The sequence below is a fragment of the Otolemur garnettii genome, unplaced genomic scaffold (genome assembly GCF_000181295.1).
Source record: "Otolemur garnettii isolate 467f Iridium unplaced genomic scaffold, OtoGar3 scaffold00007, whole genome shotgun sequence".
Classification (NCBI taxonomy): Eukaryota; Metazoa; Chordata; class Mammalia; order Primates; family Galagidae; genus Otolemur; species Otolemur garnettii.
In genome coordinates this window covers 30027686-30048178 of record NW_003852402.1, presented here as the reverse complement: position 1 = coordinate 30048178, position 20493 = coordinate 30027686, and the positions used below count along the sequence as shown (strand labels likewise).

The 20493-nt window shown below is 39.7% G+C and overlaps 1 protein-coding gene across 4 annotated transcripts in view; it reads right to left on the bottom strand.

Annotated features, from left to right (window-relative positions):
- POC1B (POC1 centriolar protein B) overlaps positions 1–20493 on the bottom strand; it is a 102106-nt gene that overhangs the window by 23667 nt on the left and 57946 nt on the right. For 3 of the 4 annotated variants that reach the window (XM_003783366.3, XM_023509301.1, XM_023509299.1), the window contains one exon: positions 16623–16703. The exons of the other annotated variant lie outside the window; for it this stretch is intronic. In XM_003783366.3, the coding sequence (XP_003783414.1) occupies positions 16623–16703 (81 nt within the window). The remainder of the gene's footprint in view (positions 1–16622; positions 16704–20493) is intronic. 4 annotated transcript variants of the gene reach the window in all.

The following is a 20493-nucleotide window of genomic DNA, read 5'->3' as shown; positions in this document are numbered from 1 at the left end:
ATATAAGGCTAGGAATGTAGTCTTTGGCCTATGATAGGTTTAAAATGTGAGGGGAGGGCGAAGGGGTTATGCTGTCCTGAGGGGAGGGGTCCTGCGCTGTGCTCTGCATTTCCATCTAAGTCTTGTACAATGTAGCTAGTTCTATCCGGTTTTCTTACCAGTACTGGTCTCTTTATCTGGCCTTTTCACGCGGGGGTTGAATTAGGCTAGCACTTCCTCTTACAATGTAGTTTAATATTTCTGTTAACCCTTACATACACCTAAGGTGGTGGGTTCTAATCCAGCCTGGCCTGCCATGCAACAATGACGGCTGCAACCAAGAAAGGTGGCCGGGCGTTGTGGCGTGCTCCTGTGGTCCCAGTTACTTGGGAGGCTGAGGCAGGAGACTCACTTGAGCCCGGGAGTTGGAGGTTGCTGTGAGCTGTGATGCCACGGCACTCTGCCCAGGGCAACAGCTTGAGGTTCTGTCTCAAAAAAAAAAAAAAAAAAAAGATGATGCTTTTTCATCAGACCATTTTATTTTATTTTATTTATTTACTATTTTTTTTACTGAATGGTAACTATGTACATTAATGTACTTCTGGGGTACAGTGTGGTGTTTTCACACACAATCTGAAACACTTCCATCAAACTGGTTAACATAGCCTTCATGTCATTTTCTTAGTTATTGTGTTAAGACGTTCACATTCTACTCTTAGAAAGATTCACTTGTACCCTTGTAAGATAAACCACAGAAGTGAACCCTCCAATCCCCTTCCCTCCACCTATTTCCCCCTCCCTGTATTCTTAGGCTGTTATTAGGTTATAGCTTTCATATAAAAGGTTTAAATTAATTTCATAATAGGGGTGTGTACATTGGATACTTTTTCTTCCATTCTTGTGATACTTTGCTAAGAAGAACATTGTCCAGCTCCATCCATGTGAACATGAAGGACGTAAAGTCTCCCATCTTTCTTTATGGCTGCATAGTATTCCATGGTGTACATATCAGATAATTTTATTAAAACTCCTCAAGGACTAGTCCTAAACCCCATTCTGACTCTATATGCTGAGATAATTTTATTTAAGCCTGCTGCTTCAATTACGGCACACATGCAGAATACTCACACATTCTTATTTCCCCTCTGGAACTTTCTCTGATGCTCCAGATATGCCTTCAGAACTGCAAACCTGGTGTGGACTGCTGTACATTTCCAAGGCCCATCAAACTCAACATGGCCACATTGGCATATGTGATTGCCACTTTGGTCCCCACCTTAGGAAATCTGCCACCTCGGTGAGGGGCATATCATTGTACAAGCTAGGAATCCAGGAATTATCCTTGACAATCCCCTTCTCACCCTCCTGCTCAGTATAAATCCTATCAATTGTACAACTTACACATCTTTTAAGTGAATTTCATTCTCTCGATTTCTGCTAAGATCTTCCTGGTCCCAGCTGCCTTCAGTTGTGTCTAAACTGCTGACTTATTCTCTTAACTGGTTTTCATGTGTCTGCTTAGTTATTTATTTTCAAACTGCAAAGGGCAAAATCGTGACAAGTAGGCCTGGCTCACAAAGCCCCTTGCCCCACTCCATCCCTGGGCTAAGGCTTCTTTTTTTTCTTGTACAGACTGTTCTTCTGCCCAGAACATTCCTGCACCTCCAACCTCTCACCTCTCTCCTCTAGAAGCTTCACATCAGCACTGTGGGGCACACACAGATCACCTGGGGACTGTACCAAAAGGCAGGGTCTGATTTGGTCGGTCTGAGGTGGAACGTTCTCCTGAGCATTCAGGTGACGCTCAACCAGACCATCCATTAATATTTGAGCAGCAAGGTTTAGTCTTCAGCCAAAATGAGTCTCAGAGAAACTTTCTTGATCCCCCACCTTAAAGACTCAGTCACATGCTCCCAACTCACCCTCGCACCATACCAAGTAACTGTCCATGACAGTTGTTGCTCCCCATTGTAACTCACACCCATGTCTCCCTCCACTCCTCCCATAGCTCCTACTTCAGGTCTGGCACCTTAGTTTCTGTGAAATGAATGCACAAAGCCTGTGGAACCAGCCCCGACTTTGGTTAAGTCACTTTCCTTCAGGACCCTGATATAAGATTCATTGCCTGAGCTCAGCTCAGCACAGAGATCCAGCTCATCTTTGGTTTGCCCTCTGAGAAATTTTCCATTTCTGCTGAGATTCACTCAGCCGGGGCTGCAGAGCTATGGTCAGACTGATTAATTCCACATGCACTGGCTTTTCCACTTGAAAAAGTTAGCTGTCCTCGTCTCCACGTACAGTCTACCAGTAGTTTAGGTTCCCCTGTGCCAGGTAGGCCACAAGCAAAGGAAAACAAGCAAATCCTAGTTATCGTGGTCAGATCCAAATCTTCCATCCTGGTGTGAGGAGTGGCTTGGGGAGGGGTGAAGTCTGGAGGAAAAGACACGAATTTCCAACATACTTTTTTTTTCTTTATAAACTACTTAAATTGCATACAATTCATTTTCACTTATGTGTTGGAAAAATGTGACTAAAAACACTGTAGAAAAAACTCTATAAGTTAATGGCCTGATAGAACAGCTAGAACAGGGCGGTGCCTGTGGCACAAAGGAGCAGGGTGCCGGCCTCATATGCCGGAGGTGGCGGGTTCAAACCCAGCCCTGGCCAAAAACTGCAAAAAAAAAAAAAAAAAAAAGAACAGCTAGAACATATGCATATGAGTTGTAGTGGGGGAATAAAATGGAAGAGCGTAACCACAAAAAATACAGGACAGGCGGCAGCAATGTCCCTGTGTCCAGGAGAACCGCCTGAAAGAGTAAGAAAGCAAAAACTAAAAATAAACAAAACACATTCATAAACACGGTCATAGTTTGGGATGTCAATCTGTGACTGCCATTTTCTTTGACTAATAAATACTTAAAAATAACATCAGCATTGACCAATGCTTAGTACCAGAAATAGATGTCAACGCTTAATTAAATATTACTAATGTATCTTAGAGAAAACTGTTGCTCTCTAAATCAAAAGTTTCAAATACATTTAAGGTGAATGATAGAATTGAGAAAAAATGTTTAATTTTAAAATAAACTACGATAAGCTTATCAGTATACGCAATTAAAAAAATGATAACTTTTTCTTTTAAACATAAACTCATATGCTTGAAACTTCTCATACCTTTACTTGTGTATCAGAAAGAGATTGCTTTCTCAGGGGGAGGAGGAGGAGGACGCTGGGACACTCTGATACTTCAGTGCCCACAATGGAAAACAGTCTTATGCTTATTGCGTTTATAATTCATAGAACACTAAATAGAGAAGTGATTTCTAGAAAACAAAAGAATAAAATAATTTCTAAACAGAATTAACATCTTAGATTTTTTCAGTAATTTTACTGTGTACTGAATTGTATAAAAAGTACACCAGAATTTTCTAAAAGTTCAAATCTGGGAGTGTACATTTCATAGTCAAATTCTTCAAATGTCAACTAATTTTCCAAAGCAGACAACTCTTTTTACTTTATCTTAATGATGCATTTCTAGTTCTGTTTAAAATGAAGAATTATTACTTATCATCTTGAAAGAAGATTACTTATCATCTTGAAATGTTATTGAACTATTATTATACTCAAGATATATATTTCTGAATTTCAAATAACATTTACTCAGTGAGGTATTTTATCTGATGTCAGATGTCATTCAAAATAAACTTATTTTATTTTTATTTTTATTTTTTTTTGAGACAGAGCCTCAAGCTATCCCCCTGGGTAGAGCGCTGTGGCATCACAGCTCACAGCAACCTCCAACTCCTGGGCCCAAGCGAGTCTCCTGCCTCTGCCTCCCAAGTAGCTGGGACCACAGGCACCCGCCACAATGCCTGGCCATTTCTTGGTTGCAGCTGTCATTATTGCCTAGTGGGCCTGGGCTGGATCTGAACCCACCACTCTAGGTGCATGTGGCTGGCGCCCCAGCCACTTGAGCCACAGGCGCCGAGCCAATAAACTTATTTTAAATAGTATCAACCTTAGAGACAAAGTAGGACACAAATCTATTTCAACGGAACCTGCAGCTTCAAACAAGAGTGAACTACAAAATTCCTTTGCAAGTTCTACCTACAGGGACGAGGTGTGACACCCACACACACAGCTCTATTATACAACCCAGTACTTTTCAACCTTTTCATCTCATGGCACTCTTGAACCTATAGTTAAACTTCCGTGGCACACTAAACGACAACAACAAAAAGAATGTATGTACTGTGCCTTGACCTTCTTTCAAAAATGATTTGATTAATGATCTTTAAAACTTTTTGCTGCACATCTAAGATCCTCTAGTGTGCCATGGCACACAGGTTGAAAGTCACTGACATAATCAGTCCAAGAGAGGGGAACTGAGTCTGAGAGCTGTGAACAAGGAGTGATTGGATCCCTCAGAACTACGGATACTCATGATCCGAGGAATCATAACAACAAATGAGAAAAAAAGGTAAGAAGAGATAGAAGAAAAAAAGGTTTTGTGAGTGGCCTCAAAGTTGTGAAAGTGCCTCAGATCACTGGGAAAAGAACAAAATATTATGGGCTTAGGCTTGGTAGAAAAACACCCTATATCACACTAACTAACACTGATGCTATCATTTATTCCAAAAGGAAATACTCGCACACAGCAGAACGAGCAGCCTAACAACTCCAGTGGAAACTTCCATACATGTGGTTCTTGCCACCATGAACATCCTTTCTTAAAACACAAACAAGTCAAAAAATGAAAACTAGTGACAGGGCAAGGGTGGGGGCCTAGAGAGAGCAGTGACAACAAGGCCCTGCCAAGGAAGGTAGAGCCATCACATCATTAGAAAGAGATTTAAGGATACTGACAGATCAAATAATTCCTCATATTAGGAAGCAACAGCCACACAATGAGGCTTGAACAACCTCTGATGAGCACACCATAGGGCACACCTGGGTAATCAGTAAGAGATACGTGTGTCGGAAACATGAAACACTAAGGATTTGTGCTCCCTGAAGTCTGGCACATGCCAAGGATTTACATTCTTGGCAAGCGGGAATAGGCATTATGTAAAATTTCAAAGTTGCCTCCACACCCCGTTGCTGACAAACATTCACTCTGGGGCCCATTTCCCCACCTGCTCCCAAACTGGAGGATCTTTTTTATTTTTTATCCTTTTCTTTCTTTCTTCTTTTTATCCATGCCCTCTCCCCCATTCCCAATCAGATATACTGATCAGGCCTTTCTGGCTACTGTACTACAGTGAGAAACATTTACTTAGGTTAAACCCTCTGACGATAGTTAAGGTAACCAGGCTTCTGAGTGCCAAGGCCTGTGGTTTGGGGAGGTAGTACGGGGTGGGGGTTCTGCGTCTCCGCTCTGACCCTGCTCTAACCCAGGCCTCGCTTGCCTTTATCACCTCCTACGTGTGTGATGTTGGGCAAGTTACCTAACTTCTGTTTGAACAATTTGTGGACTCAATCTCTGTGCATGTTTAGTAAGGAGGTAAAACGCTTAGTAGTACATGAAAAATGGCGGCTATTTTTATGGGAACCAAAGGCATATAATTTAAGAATGCTCCTAAATTTGATTCAGTGAGACTCTGAGGTGACACGTTTGTAAATTTGCTAGATTTAACCATTCCACATTTATATACCTCAAAATATGTTGTACATAATATGTACAATTTTATTTGCCAATTAAAGAAATAAATGAAAGGAAAAAAGTCTTGTTCCTAAATGAGGAACCCAAGATGCCAAAGTTGGCAATTCTCCTCAGATTATTTCAGTAAGTCTAATGCAAGGCCAATCAATCCTCCAATGGGATGAGGTTTGGAAACTGACAGAATTGATTTTAAAAATCATGCGAATAAGTCATGAGACTATCAAAGAAACTTTGGAAGAAAAAACACTGCACTACATTTTAAAGAACTATTCTATATCTGGCTCAGTGCCTATAGCTCAGCGGCTAGGGTGTCAGCCATACACTGGAACTGGCAGGTTCAAAGCCAGCCTGGGTCTACCAGACAACAATGACGATTACAACAAAAATATAGCCGGGTGTTGTGGTGGGCACCTGTAGTCCCAGCTACTTGGGAGGCTGAGGCAAGAGAATTGCTTAAGCCCAAGAGTTGGAGGTTGCTGTGAGCTGTGATGGTACAGTACTCTACCAAGGGTGATGTAGTAAGACTCTGCCTCAAAAAAAAAAAACAAAGAAAGAAAGAAAAAGAAATATTCTATATCTACAAAAATTAAAATGGGATCATAATGGATCAAGAAAACAGATCAGTAAGACAGATAAGGAAATCTCTAACTAGACACAAATAAATAAGAATTTAATGTTTAATGAAGGTAAGTAAAATCCGTAAAGAAAAATACTATACAAATCGAGGGCAATTTGCTAATTATAAATCTGTACCTCATAATTAAATATGTACATCTTGAATTTAAGGTTTTATTGTTAATAAGAAAATACTAAGAAGAATAGCTAAGATATATCTGGGGATTAAGGAGGGTCTTTTTTCCACCCAGAATCCAAACCAAAAAAATTTTTTTTCAAAAAGTCGATGCAGGTACACCCATCAACAATCAGAAATAAAATTCAAGGGGAAATGATAAGCAAGGAAAACAAACTTGTAGCATATGTAGTCTTATAATGACTTAAGCATCAATTCCCAAATGAACAAAACAATAGGAAATTCGCTAAAGCATTCACACATGCCATTCTCAGAAATATGAATGAATGGTAATCATGAAAATAAATGAAAGCTCATAAACCACAGAAAAATAAAATTATTATAACTGGATAACATTTCTTCCTTATCAACAATTTTAAGGCTTTTAAGATACTAAATAATTAAGAAATAAACATAATACCTACTGTATTTAAAAATATAGGAAATAAAATATATAGTACTAGTGAAAACCTGAATTTGTAAACATATTCTAGAGTGGACTTCACCTGATAAAGCTTTTTTTTTTTTTTTAAAAAGTTCATATTCTTTAATCCAATAATTCCTCTTACAGAACGCATCTCTTATTTCCAAATCCATCCTTTGAAACTCTGTTTTGTGATGCTGATACTGGTGCTCTGAAAACTAGCTTTCCCCTGCCAGTTGGTTCCCTGTCAGGCTGAAGGGAGGCGTGAGAAGGAGACGGAGGTGAGGGAGACCAGACACTCCTCCTCCCTGTCTGCTGTTCCTGTCAGCCTCTTCCCAGGACCAGTTCTTAACCCTCAGGGATATGGTACCCCAGCTGGCCAGTGCCCCTGTGAGGGCTGGGCCCAAACTCTTAGGGCTCATCCTCCAAGTTCCTGAGGCTAGAAGAAAAGGCCTCTTCTCCAAGAACTAAGAAACCCACTACACAGTATTTAAAAGAACACACTCTAAAGCTAGATAAAGTTCAAAAGCCTACTTTGTTATTGACTGGCTGTATAACTTGGGGAAATTCCAGTGCCTCGGTTCGTATGTCTGTGTTAGTATGTCTATGATACATATAAGAACTTCAGAAGGAACTCGGTTCAATGGATAAACACATTTTCCCCTGTACAAAATTAGAATCACATTGTCTGTTACATCCTTTTTCTCATATGATATGAGAAAGTTTCTGAATCTTTTTTTTTTTTTTTTTTGAGACAGAGCCTCAAGCTGTCCCCCTGGGTAGAGTGCCATGGCATCACAGCTCACAGCAACCTCCAACTCCTGGGCTCAAGCGAGTCTCCTGCCTCAGCCTCCCAAGTAGCCCGCCACTACACCCAGCTAATTTTTGGTTGCAGCCGTCATTGTTGTTTGGCGGGCCTGGGCTGGATTCGAACCCGCCACCTTTGGTGTATGTGGCAGGTGCCTTAGCCCCTTGAGCCACAGGCACTGAGCCAAGTTTCTGAATCTTTTGAGAGAAATTGCAAATGCTCCCTACCTCAGTTACTGCTGTGGGTATGTCCTAGGGTAAGACCTTTCTCTTACATAACCACAGTGTGGTTATCCAATCAGGAAATCTAGCAATGATCCTGCTGTCTAATAGTCTACATTCAATTTTTGTCAAGTGTCTTAATAATGTCCTGCTGAGCGATTTTTCTACAAGTCCAGGATCCAGAATCACACACCTTCATTTAGTTGTCATTAAACATAGAATGACTATCTAATATCCCATCTGTTGATATCCTATACCGGTGGTTCTCAACCTTCTTAATGCCCTGGGTCTTTAATACAGTTCCTGTGGGTCACGACCCACAGGTTGAGAACTGCTGTCCTCTACTTTTATTTAACTAAATGTTAAAAAACATTTGGTTTTTGTCCTTTTTTGTTAACAGCAACAATGCTGGAATCAGCATCATTGAACAGAAATCTTCTTACTTCTTTAGGATAATTTGTATCATTCAGAATCCAGCAGGAAAATAGAGAGCCTGGCAGTTATTTTCACAGAAAGAATTTAACACAGGGAACCGGCTAAACACATTTGGAAGGTGGCAAATGTGGAAAGAGCTCTGGGGTCAGAAGAGATAGTAAACACATGAGACAACTACCTCGCTAGGGCCAGGGAACAAAGGAAAGGGATTGGACTGTTAGGAATTAGACGTGTAGAGGCCTCTGCTGAGCTGAGATGGTTTGTTCCTAAAGAGAAGAAAGGAATGTTCATTAAAGAGACGTTCTGGAAAGGAAAGGAAATGCCAGGCATTCCTTCCCCATCTCCTCTTCCACTTAAAACAAACAATAACTCTTATGTACTTCAGCAAAATAACCCAAATAAATACATGAAAAGTAAAAGAATCTTACCACCATAAACACTGAAGCCCATAAAAATTCTGTAGTGATTTGGGAAGCTGTTTAAAATGTACATATGATATAAAAACTGAGCTTTGTAGTGGCCATCGTTACCCCGAGCAAAAGAAAAACAAGAATTTACTGTTTTTAAAAAGTTAACTGGAGGAATTAGAGAAAAAAAACAAACAGGAAATCAGATTATATTTCAACATTCTTCAATCTTAAAAGTAAATTCAAGTCAATCTGAAAGCCAGTGATAGGGGTTTGTTGGCTGATTGAAATCAACATGGTTTCACTTACGGGTGAGGGTGTGTGGTTCTGTAGAGTAAGACAACTTCCACCGATGCCTGTCTTAGAAAGTCAAAGCAAATAAACTGAAGGACACAGAAAGAACCGGCCAACACCGGGCGTAACGGACGGCTCACTAAGAGGATGGAGTTTTCAATCTCACCGAAGCCCTGACATATTTTACATAACTCGATGTCATAAAGTCACAAAGAATCAACTGAAAAATTTACTGAGGCAAACTTGCTGACTATGCCCACCAAATAATTAACTGTCAGGTGGCTAAAGAGAGGGGCAACGCTTCACTAGGAGGCACCGAATAACTGCAAACCGGATGGGTGCCGAGTATGGGGCATCGGAAAGCTAAGTTTGCTCTTTTCCCTGAAACTGCAACTGGCCCACAGGTGGCATTCAGCTCCATGGTAAAGTATCCCCTGGGTTGGCAGGAAGCTCGTTGCGGGCTGCCAGGCCAGGAGACAGGCCCTTCAGCGTGCGGACACAGCGATTTCCTGTGTGAGCAGCTCTCTGCTGCCCTTGCATTCCTCGGGCTGCATTTCTTCTCATCTCAGAGGATGTTCCTCTTCCCCAGGAAGAGGAAGGAACCAGTTGTTGCTGGATGTGTGGGCTGAGCGCTGTCGGGCATTGTCCACATGCCTCAGCCTCAGCTGTGGGAACTGGGGATGCGACGTGGATTCCCAGGCCTGGGACAGTGATATTACTGCAGCGGCCAGAAGACAGTTTAGAAATACTCCAGCTCAGGAAGTTGGAAAGCAGAAAATAAAACCTGGAACTTCAGCACTTAACAGTTCCCAGAAATGCGCTGATTTTCTAATGGAAATTTACTCTGTTGGGCTCCCAAATAGCATGTTTTATAAAATCCTTTTGTAGAGGTAGAGTTTCATCCTTTTTTTATACTTTTCTTTTTTTTTTTACACATTTCATATAAAAAGTTTATGTCCTAAATCACTTTTGTCAAACAGGAAAAAGAAAAAGGACCAGTTTCACTACATGAAGCATTACTTAACTAGGACTATTTTAAAAAGTTTAAATTAGTATAAACGTTTTGGTGAATTTATCAATTTTTCTTTCTCTGTGGCTTTGAAAATTAAGGGAAAGAAGTTCAAATTAGTAAACTTGTCAGTATATCTTAAACAGTTTGAACTTAGTGATTATTACAATTTTTATTAAAAAGCCTATTTTATTTAGAGAAAAGAAGAAGCTTCTGTTCCACTATTAATCTCTTCTAACAGTGATTCTTAGTAAATTTTATAGCTATCCAGGTCTACACAGTATTTTAAAAAAGTCAGCCATCACATTCACAGTTGTTATTAGTTTTTGCTTTTTTTTTTAATGAGACAGAGTCTCACTTTGTCACGCTCAGTAGAGTGCTGTGGAGTCACAGCTCACAGCAACCTTCAGCTCTTGGGCTTAGGCAATTCTCTTGCCTCAGCCTCCCGAGTAGCTGGGACCACAGGCGCCTGTTACAATGCCTAGCTATTTTTGTTGTTGTTGTTGTTGCAGTTTGGCAGGGGCTGGGTTCAACCCCAACACTCTCGGTATATGGGGCCGGCGCCCTACTCACTAAGCCACACGCGCCACCCACAACTGTTATTAGTTTTCATAACATATGGGTCACAATGTACTTCAAAAGCCAGGATCCAACAACTAATTTGGAAATAGTCTGTTTCCCATTTCTAATATTTTCTCTTCTATCTATTTTACAGATTGTATCTGAGAAAATATAAATGCACTTTCTGTTTCTAAATAGCAAGAGATCTGTGAAAATGTTTTTTTTTTCATTTACATCTGTTAGTTATCATTTATGTCCTATTTTTTAAATGTCTTTGACCGTTTAATTACCTTACTTCTTTCCATTTGGAAATGGAGTATTTTAAAATTATTTCTCAAACTTCATAAAAATTCCTTTTACTCCAATTAAGCATCTTGCAGTTTAACACTTAACTTCTTGAGATTAAAAAATTAATGCGTCTCACTCGACATACTTGCAATCATTTGAAGTGAAGACTAAAAACCTCTTATAAAAAAGGGATAAATTGGGCAAGGCACTTGCTACAAAGTCCACCAGCCAGGATCCTATAAATGTCTAGTTTTATTTCTCTTCAAACCCTTAGAGCAGGGGAAGAAGAAAGACCCTGCAGGGCCACTGAGCCAATGCCCAGTGATACCACACAAATGGCACGAATAAAAGCTTAGGAGGCAGCCACAAAGTTACAGACCTACTTACAGGATTCGTAGGGACTAAGCTTCCAAATCGAATGCCACGATAGAAACTGCTACAAAGTTTCAAAGCTTTAAATCCCTGGGACCACTTTACACTTTCAAAGTTACACATTTTAGTTCTGAGACATTTCGGTTTGCATACACTGTGTTCTTTTCGTCTTTCCAAACCTTTGCTTACATAAGCAGTTGGGAACTAAAATAAATCTGAACTAGTTACGCAATGTTGTCTAGTAACCAGGATGAACTGTTGCCACAACACTCACGGAGATCTGCTCTCCGTATCTGCAACTTTACTCTGTGTGGCTGTGTATTCTGTCAGAACAGGAATATTTTTCAGATACCATATACCATATGACAGCCTCCCTGAAAGTGTGTGAACTTTTACTTTTTAAAAATACGCTGATATATATATATAAAAAAAAACTTCCCAAACAGAACACAATGCACTCTGCTGGAAAACGAAAATCCAAGCGACATTTAGTAAGGAGGAGTGTGCTTCCCAAAGTCCTGGAAACAACAAAGTATCTGTTGCACCGATTCCCCCGATCGCTTTCGTGATCTTCAAACAGCAGTCAGGAAAACCACGATTCTTTTTCTCTCAGCAGCTCCTCTGCCAAAATGCTGCAGAGCCAGGAGATAGCCTGAGAGTGCTCAGCACTATACCGCACTGTCCCCAGGGAAAGCCGATAGTGTCCCCAACACTGACATTCGGTCTGTCAGGAAATCCTCTGGCTCTGCCTTCACATACATCTAGAATTTGCTTATCACCACCTCCTCTGCTACCCTCTGGGCCAAGCCAGCACTGCCGCCTGTCTGATTGTTTCATTGGCTTTCTCATTATTAGTCTCCGTTCTCCCCTAGTCACCACCCTTAGCTTATTCTCATGCAGCAGCTGGAGTGATCCTGTTAAGAGGGAAGTCAGGTCACGTCCCTCCTCTGCTGGAAACCCTCTAGTGGCTCCCACGTCCCCCATAACCTGGCCTTCTAGCACTGCTCCCACTTGCCTGGAAAACCCTTCCCAGAGATTCACAGGACTTATTTCCTTCATTCCTTTAATTTTAGTTCTTTACTTAAATATTACCTGTCATGTGACTGCTGTCCAGGCCATACTACCTAAAATTGCAGCCCTCTTTCTATGCGCTGTCAGTGTATTTTTCACTCTTGCATCCACCATACTATATACAGTAGAAGGTACATTCACCACCCAACAGCCTGTCACAGACTGGTCAACATACAGAGATGGTCAACGTAAGCAACTACTGTGCTGATAAGTACACGCAGTGCATGTCTGGTCTATGAAAATCAGGTGGACTGAAGGAGATAGTTGATGTAGGGAGGCGGTCAACTATGGAGGCTCCACTGTCATTTATTTGTTTGTTTTTTAATTCAGAAGATGAACGAAAGGGAGATTTATTACTCTGCTGGCAAAAGAGGAAAAATGGCAGACTACTGGTCTCAAAATACCAAGTTTCCTGTTTTTAATCTGTAAACTACCTGCCTCTCTAACCAGAATGTAGAGTGTAGGCTTCTCTGGGGCGGGTATTTTATGTTGTTGCTATTCACTTTCTCTAAAGCCAAGGATGGTGAGTGGCACAGAGAGACATCTACGTATGGGAGAGGCTATCCTCTCTGGATTATTCCACATCTGCCATCCTTTGAGTTAGACAATTTAAAGACTTAAAATTAGATTGATGTGCTTTTATGCACCTTTATTACCAGGGCACAGAATTTTTATATTCTCTTGAGACATTTACTTGTACCTTGCTTTCTCTACCTGGAATGCCCCCATCAAAATGCTTCCCAGCTTTGGTTAGATCAAGAACTAGTCAAAGGTCTTCTTCTGGAGAAATCTATTTCCTCTGGCCCATTAATCTCTTCTGAATATTCCCATTAACAGGTTTTCACTGACTGTCACGTACAGTTGGCATCTAGTGTATTGAACCTGACATTTATTTCTTATCTAGTTATTTCTATCTGGCTATGTTATATAATTCTTAGGTTTGGGCAGCTGGATCGACACCCCCATTGGCATCTCACATAATGCCTTATGTATTATGTCTTTAACTATTTTGACTCATGCAACAAGAAAATATCGCAGACCCTTGGATTTTGTTCTATAATGTCATTGCAAAGTCTCAGTTTATTGTAAATAATTAATTTGACTTGAAAATAATGTCCCAAATTCTAAATAAAAGTATACATATTATATTCATGTTCTGCATAGCTACCAGGATGGGAACACTATGTCAGTTCTCTAAGAAGAGTCCAGTTTTTCTATAATCAAAATTACCAACTTCATTCTGTTCATTTATAGGACAAACAATAATAAAATTAATATATCAAATTATAAGACTATAATTTATGAAAGATAAAAATTTTATTTACAGTAAGTTAAAAAAAAAAACCCTAACCTCTTTTTATATTAAGATACAGAAGAGAAATTCCTGTCTTGCTTTTTTTTTTTTTTTTTGCTAGAGGTGGAAGCAGTCTGGAACATTCCATGTAGCCACATCAGATGGCAATACAAATGCTAATCGCCCTGGTTAATTTTGACAACATAACCCTGGTCTAGTTCTAACTAAATCAATGAAGACATTAAAAGATGCACATGGAATCTTAAATTAAATAATCTTTAGAAAAATCAGTATATAATAAATGATTTAATTTAATCAGACTAAAGATTTAGGAATTTGAGATCAAAATTTTTAAACCATATCCATATGACAGCCATTATGTTTCTTTACAGAAACTTTTTCTTTTTAACCAAACTTTAAAAATTCAGATTGGTAACAGCTTATTCTTCATCCCCCAAATTGTATCAAATTTCCCCTCTGGCATTAGAGTCACATGTGCAATCCACAAAGATACCAACTGTTACACTAAATGCCATAATTTCTTCTCCGTAGTAAGAAGACATCGGAGCATAGATATCAGTGTGTTTAAGTTTACAAATTATCCTGAGTATAATTAAATCACATGAAAGTAGGAATAGAAGCTAACTATTTCTTATACCACAATAAATCTTTTATTCTGCTAAGAAATTTGACAAATTAAAGTTTAAAGAGTTATCTTTCTATGCTCCATCTTGCTAAAATAAATTTCCAAGGAAACTTCTTTCTGGTCTACAAAACCAACCAAACCACCCCTCAGAGGAATAGTAAGTGCAGTAGCAAAACCAAAAACTACCTTTTAACACTGCTTACAACACTTCCAATTATTTATCTGGGTTTTAAAATTCTAATCACGTGCAACCTGCACACGAAAAGTATTTAATGCAATTGTGCTTCATACCAAAGCAGAGACAAATTTACTTTGTAATTATATCTCATCTGTTGTACAAAAGAGAGAAACAGTCCATGTATGAAGCAGGCTATTGATTGAGAATTACTGACTACTGAATTCATTAGAAAGCAGATAGCTTAAAAAGTAATTTTAGTTTTCTAACAAATTATTTCTTATTGAGCTAAAAGAAAGATGTATACATTAAAATTTTAAAGGAAAGCTTTTTAGAGATACTCTTTTTAAAAATCTAAATGCTTTATGCATCTCTGTACCTTCTGAATACATCAGTAAAACAAAGTCCCTACACCTTGCCTGGAGCCAAGCGACTCCTTTACAGATTGATAAACTGTCTAGATGGGGCTTCATTAGCACAATCCCAAACCAATTTATAGCAAACAAAATTTTGATTTCCTGTTTGCTTCCCTTATTTTTATGTAGTATCAAGTACACGACTTAAAGTAACAGTGGAGTCTGTCTTTTAATGCATATATATGGGGTGGAATCAAAGTCACCAATATTAGATGGTTTCTACCTACAAAATGACAAGTTCATATAATTCAACCTCCTATTTTCCCTTATCTGGATAATAATTGCACTCTTCTTGTTAGGTAACTGCTCCAGAAAAGCCCCTTCCCCAGAAAGCCCCTTCCTGCTTTCAAATAGACCAAAACTAGCTGTCTCACCTTAAAGTTACAGCTCCTTCAAAAAGGAGTTGCCCGTTAAACACCTTATCTCCCAATCATAAAACCTGCCTCATCTCCCTGTCCCAATTACCCACTGAAAATGTCAAACTTATGGCCTGCCCCTAATGGCTCTTCCTACCAGAGCAGTAACTCCTTACTGGCTAGTCTACCATCCCATCACCATTCTGAGACTTCCCCTAGCTGAACCTATATAAGGGGGCACTTTCCTTTCAGTCCCTCCTCCTCTCCTCTCTCTCCTCCTCTCTCTCCCCTTCTCTCTTCTCTCCTCCCTCCTCCTTGGTGCCGCTCTCCAGCATCCCTCCCTCTCCAATGAAGACCTTTCCTACAAGCTTTGGTGGTCTGTGAGGTCTCTGCCGGTCGAGTGCTGCACTCTCACTTCTATCGTTCTGTTTTGTAGCACAACTGTTAAATGTCACATTTGTTATATGGACTTGTCCTCTCAAAGTCCCACGTACCCCATGTTCCCTGAGTTAGAGTTCTGTAATGTAGATTAATTGACTTTGGCAATGGATCACCAATGGCCTGGATCACCATGGAAGGACAGATATCCTGTTGCCTGTACGCCTCTGTGACAGCCAGTGTATGTTCAGTGGCAGTCATGGCCACCTCCACAGCACTGGTGGAGGTGGAGACTGTCTGGATTCCTCAGGGCACCAGGCTTTGCAAAGCCTGGCAAGCAGAGAGTGAATCCCAAAAAGTGGACCAACATTTTTAATAATCTGTACTGTTTTCTAGGTAAGGCTTGCTCAGTTTGACTCTACCTCACAAGGAGGCAACACAGCTCACAAACCACCTTTCTCTTGCTCCCTCTCAGTATAGGGAGAAAAACCCAAGTGAGTTTCAACTTGCACTTTGAGTGATTCACTGAATATAAATGTATTGAATACCTACTACAAACCAAGCAGTGAGGTACAATTTAAGATGTCTAGTTAATTTCTAACTCCATTAAGTAAGTTATTAATGCAAGAATGCTGATAGGAGTATTTTATAAACAATTGCAAGTATTAGAAATACTTCTGAATTTCAAGATAATCCATCAAGAGAGATTAACAAAGGGAAGTAGCTGCTTTTCCTATAGCTTCCAAGGAGAAGACTAGTTTAGTTTAGCACCTCTGAAAGACAAATAACACAGTAGGGAATGGTGTCCCAAGACAGCAGTTGAAACGTCCCCTGGTGGCATCTTCCATAGAGGAGGCAGCGAGCCCGGCTTAGGTTGAGCTCAGGGTTCTTTGCTGGAGCTGCTCCCCCTTGTGGCCATTCAGGTACATTGTAAAGGTGACTTGCATGAGGTTCTTTTTGGACTAAAATGTCAGGCTGCTCAGACCACATTTTATCCCCTCCCCAATAAATACTTAAATTTAAAAAAAAAACTTACTGTGGTAGAATCAAAAGAACAGATATCCACAACAGGGGGAGTAGAGCTCTGCATATCGATTACCTCAAGCTTTGGATTAATCTGTGTGTACACATAAGAAAAGTTAGTATGAGATTTTTATAAGATGAGAAACCAAATGCTATTGGTAAAATCCTAGAGGACACTTCCTAATAAATTCTAAAATTAAAATATATTGGTATATCTTTAATGTGGACACTAAAATTTTTAGTAAAATATGAGCCTAACCAATCCCATCAATGTAAAAATCGTTATGACAAAGTTGAATTTATCCAAGAAATAAAAGGACTGTTTTCATTATAGAAAACCAATAAAATTTATCTGCAGAAGGATATTAAAAATAAAATAAAACAACCCACCTCAAAAGATGCAGAAAAAAATCCTAGCCAGTTCAGTAACATAAGAAAAGGAAATAAAAGATGTTAAGATGTAAGAATTAGAAAGAAAGAAATAACATTGTCATTCATATGTAATATAATTATCTATTAAGAAATCCCAAGAGAATATATTGCTAAATAATTAGAATAAGAAAGAAAACTTAATAAGATTTCCAGATCCAAAATCAATATGCAAAAGCAAATACATTTCTGCATTCTAGCACACAATTAGGAAATATAAATTTTTAAAAGACACTATTTATAATACTCTAAACGTTTTCTATTTTTATTTTTTTTGAGACAGAGTTTTACTCTGTCACCCTTGGTAGCATGCCATGGCATCACAGCTCACAGAAACCTTAAACTGTTGGGCTCAAGTGATTCTCTTGCCTCAGCCTCCCAAATAACTGGGACTACAGGTGTCCGTCACAATGCCTGGCTATTTTTAGAGACAGGGTCATGCTCTTGCTCAGGCTGGTCTCAAACCAGTGAGCTCAGGCAATCCAGCCGCCTTGGCCTCCCAGAGTGCTAGGATTATAGGTATGAGCCACCGTGCCTGGCCCTCTCTGAAAAATTTTTAAATACATCAGAATAAACATACGAAGATGTTTAAGACCTTACAGGAAACAAAGCATGTTATTAAATAAGGCTCAAATAAATAGAAAACTATATAATAAGGAGCCAAGAAGCAGAGTGCTATATATATATATATGAAAAATAAATATAAAAGAAAAATAACAACACAAACAGCATAGGAAAGATCATCTATAGTTGAAAAACTGTCTCATTATGTAGATTCCTGTCTGATCCTATATACAGAGATGGGCATTTAGAAACCTAAATGTTATATTAAAACTCTATAAAGTTAATAGAAGTATATAAGAATATCTTCGCAAACAGAGGCTGAAAAAATTATCTTAAACAAATATGGCAAAAGCAAAACCATGAGGCAAAACAAAATAAAACAAAACCCCCCAAACTGGTGTATCTAATGACACCAAAAGTCAGGATTTCTGTTTAACAACGGGCACAAAGTTAACAATCAGATGACGGAACAGGAGGAGATATTACGATGTTGAAAACAGAAAAGGCCACTAAACCTATAAATCAATGTGAAAAGGGCAGCAACACCGACCTAAATTATAGAAATGAAGAACCCAATAATCAGCATATGAAAAGGTGTTTATAAACCTTAGTAAAGACAAAAGTAAAAACAACACAAACTACCACTTACTGCGTATTAGGCTGGAAAAACTGGAAAGCTCGATGATGCCAACATTGTTTAAAGCAGAATTGTCAGCACTGTTTGCAATGGCCAAAAAACAATTACAAATACCCCAAACGTTTATTAACAATAAAAGAGACTGTGGGAATTATCACTGTGATAAATTCATTAGAAAACCATAGAGCAGGGGAGGTGAATGAGCTATCACTGTGTTCAACAGCATCTGAATGTATCAACTCAGGATTTTATTTTTTATTATTTTTTAAAATTTCAGTTTAATGTGAGGGTGAACTCAAGATTTTATTGTAAAACAAAAAAGTAGTTTGAGGGCAGTGGCTCCTGCCTATAATCCTAGCACTTTGGGAGGCTGAGGAAGATTGCCTGAGGTCGGGAGTTCAAGACCAGCCTCAGTAATATAGTGAGACCTCATCTCCACAAAATATACAAAAACCTAGACAGAGATGGTATGTGTGCCTATAGTCTCAGCTTCCTGGGAGGCTGAGTGGGGAGACTGCTTGAGCCCACGAGTTTAAGGTTCAGTGAATTATAATTGCACCCCTGCACTCCAGCCTAGGTGACTGAGTAAGACCCTGTCTCTAAAAAACTTAAGCAATGAAAACAAAAGTTACAAAAGATATTCAACGATTCCATTTATGTTAAGTTCAAAATCATTTGAAACTAAGTAATATTTAATCAAGTACATATACTAAAATTACAAAGAAAAGCAAGAGCAAGGGAATTATTACTTAGAGCGGTAACTAGCTTGGAGGGAGGTGTTCAAAATTCAAAAAGATTCCCCCCAAATTCAAACATCATGAACATGAAGAAGTCAGTCAAGGACAACACAGACAGCAGAACTTTCTATGAGACGATCAGTGCTGACAAGAAGGGTATCAAAGAACCTCAAAGAAGAAAGTGGGCACTCAGCTAGTGAGAAAGGGTTCCTAGGCAGGAAACAGCTTACAATGGCTCCTTAAAAAGAGGTCTAGAAAATAAAAACAGAGGTGAGTTAGAGAGCATCCCTCAGCATAGCAGAACGCTGACATGATACTTTCACACAGGGGTAGAAAGAAGAGACTGAGAGGTTGGCAAGAGACAAATGGTGAAGGGCGAAGGGATTTGGCAAAGCAGAAAAAAAAATTAGAGGCTAAAATGTGCTTTAGAAAGAGAAATCTGACAGAGACACGCCAAGTATCAAGAATAAATTAGGGAGGGAAGTGAGGACCCCACAGCAACAGTCAGGCTGAGCTATGATCAGAGGACTGCAATGGTTTTGAAAGCACTTAGCACGCTTGATGGGCATAGCTCTAGTTTTAGAAATGTAAGAACACTTTATAATGACCCAGCCAGTGTGTTAAAGGGTGATGTGCACACCCCTAGTAATTGCCTAGTATTACAGAGGGATACCCTGCAGGAGAACGAGCTGTCAGCTCAGCCGCCAAAACCTTTGCAGAGAAGCCTCCTCCAGGTAGCTCTGAGTCTGGAGTTGAGGCAAAGATAAGAGCTGAGGGTGACCGGTTTTCCCTTCAGTCCCAGGCTTGCTGTCCAAAGAGACTGTTTGCAGACATTTCATTCTCTCTTATCTACTGCCACCTAGTGTAGATAGGAAATTGTTTACCTATGAAAATGCAATCTGCTTTCTCCATTTGAAACTGGAATTGCTCAGAAAAAATTAATCACATGGAAAGAATCAGCACCTGTCATAGAAAAATTCCTGCCCTTCTACAAGGTGGAAAACTCTGATGTAACTAACAGTATTTTACTGCATTGTGGCACAATCTGCTCCCATATAAATTAAATAGAGCCAGAAATTCTTAGTAAGTGAATGCCTACAGTCCTCTCTATGAAGAAAATGTGCCGAGAGGGTGACCCGGTTAGATTCTTTGCTAGTTCACCTCCAGGAATACTAGTAGTACCTTCTAGCTCCTGAGTTTTATTAAAGGGAAGAGCACTTTAGGAATCAAAGTCGCCTCGAAATGGAGCGGGCTGCCTTCCAAGAGGCGGAGTTCTCCATGGCTGAACTAGGATATATAACTGGGATTCATGAAGGAGGAACAGGTCAGAGGCACCCTCACACCTCCCACTTTGAGGTTCTGTGTGTCAGTCACACCGAGAGGTCCACAAACGTGAACACCTCTGCTGATGAACTCCATGCGCCTTCACTGGACTACAAGCTCCCAAAGGGCAAGAAGCTGGACCTTCACTGGACTACAAGCTCCCAAAGGGCAAGAAGCTGGACCTTCACTGGACT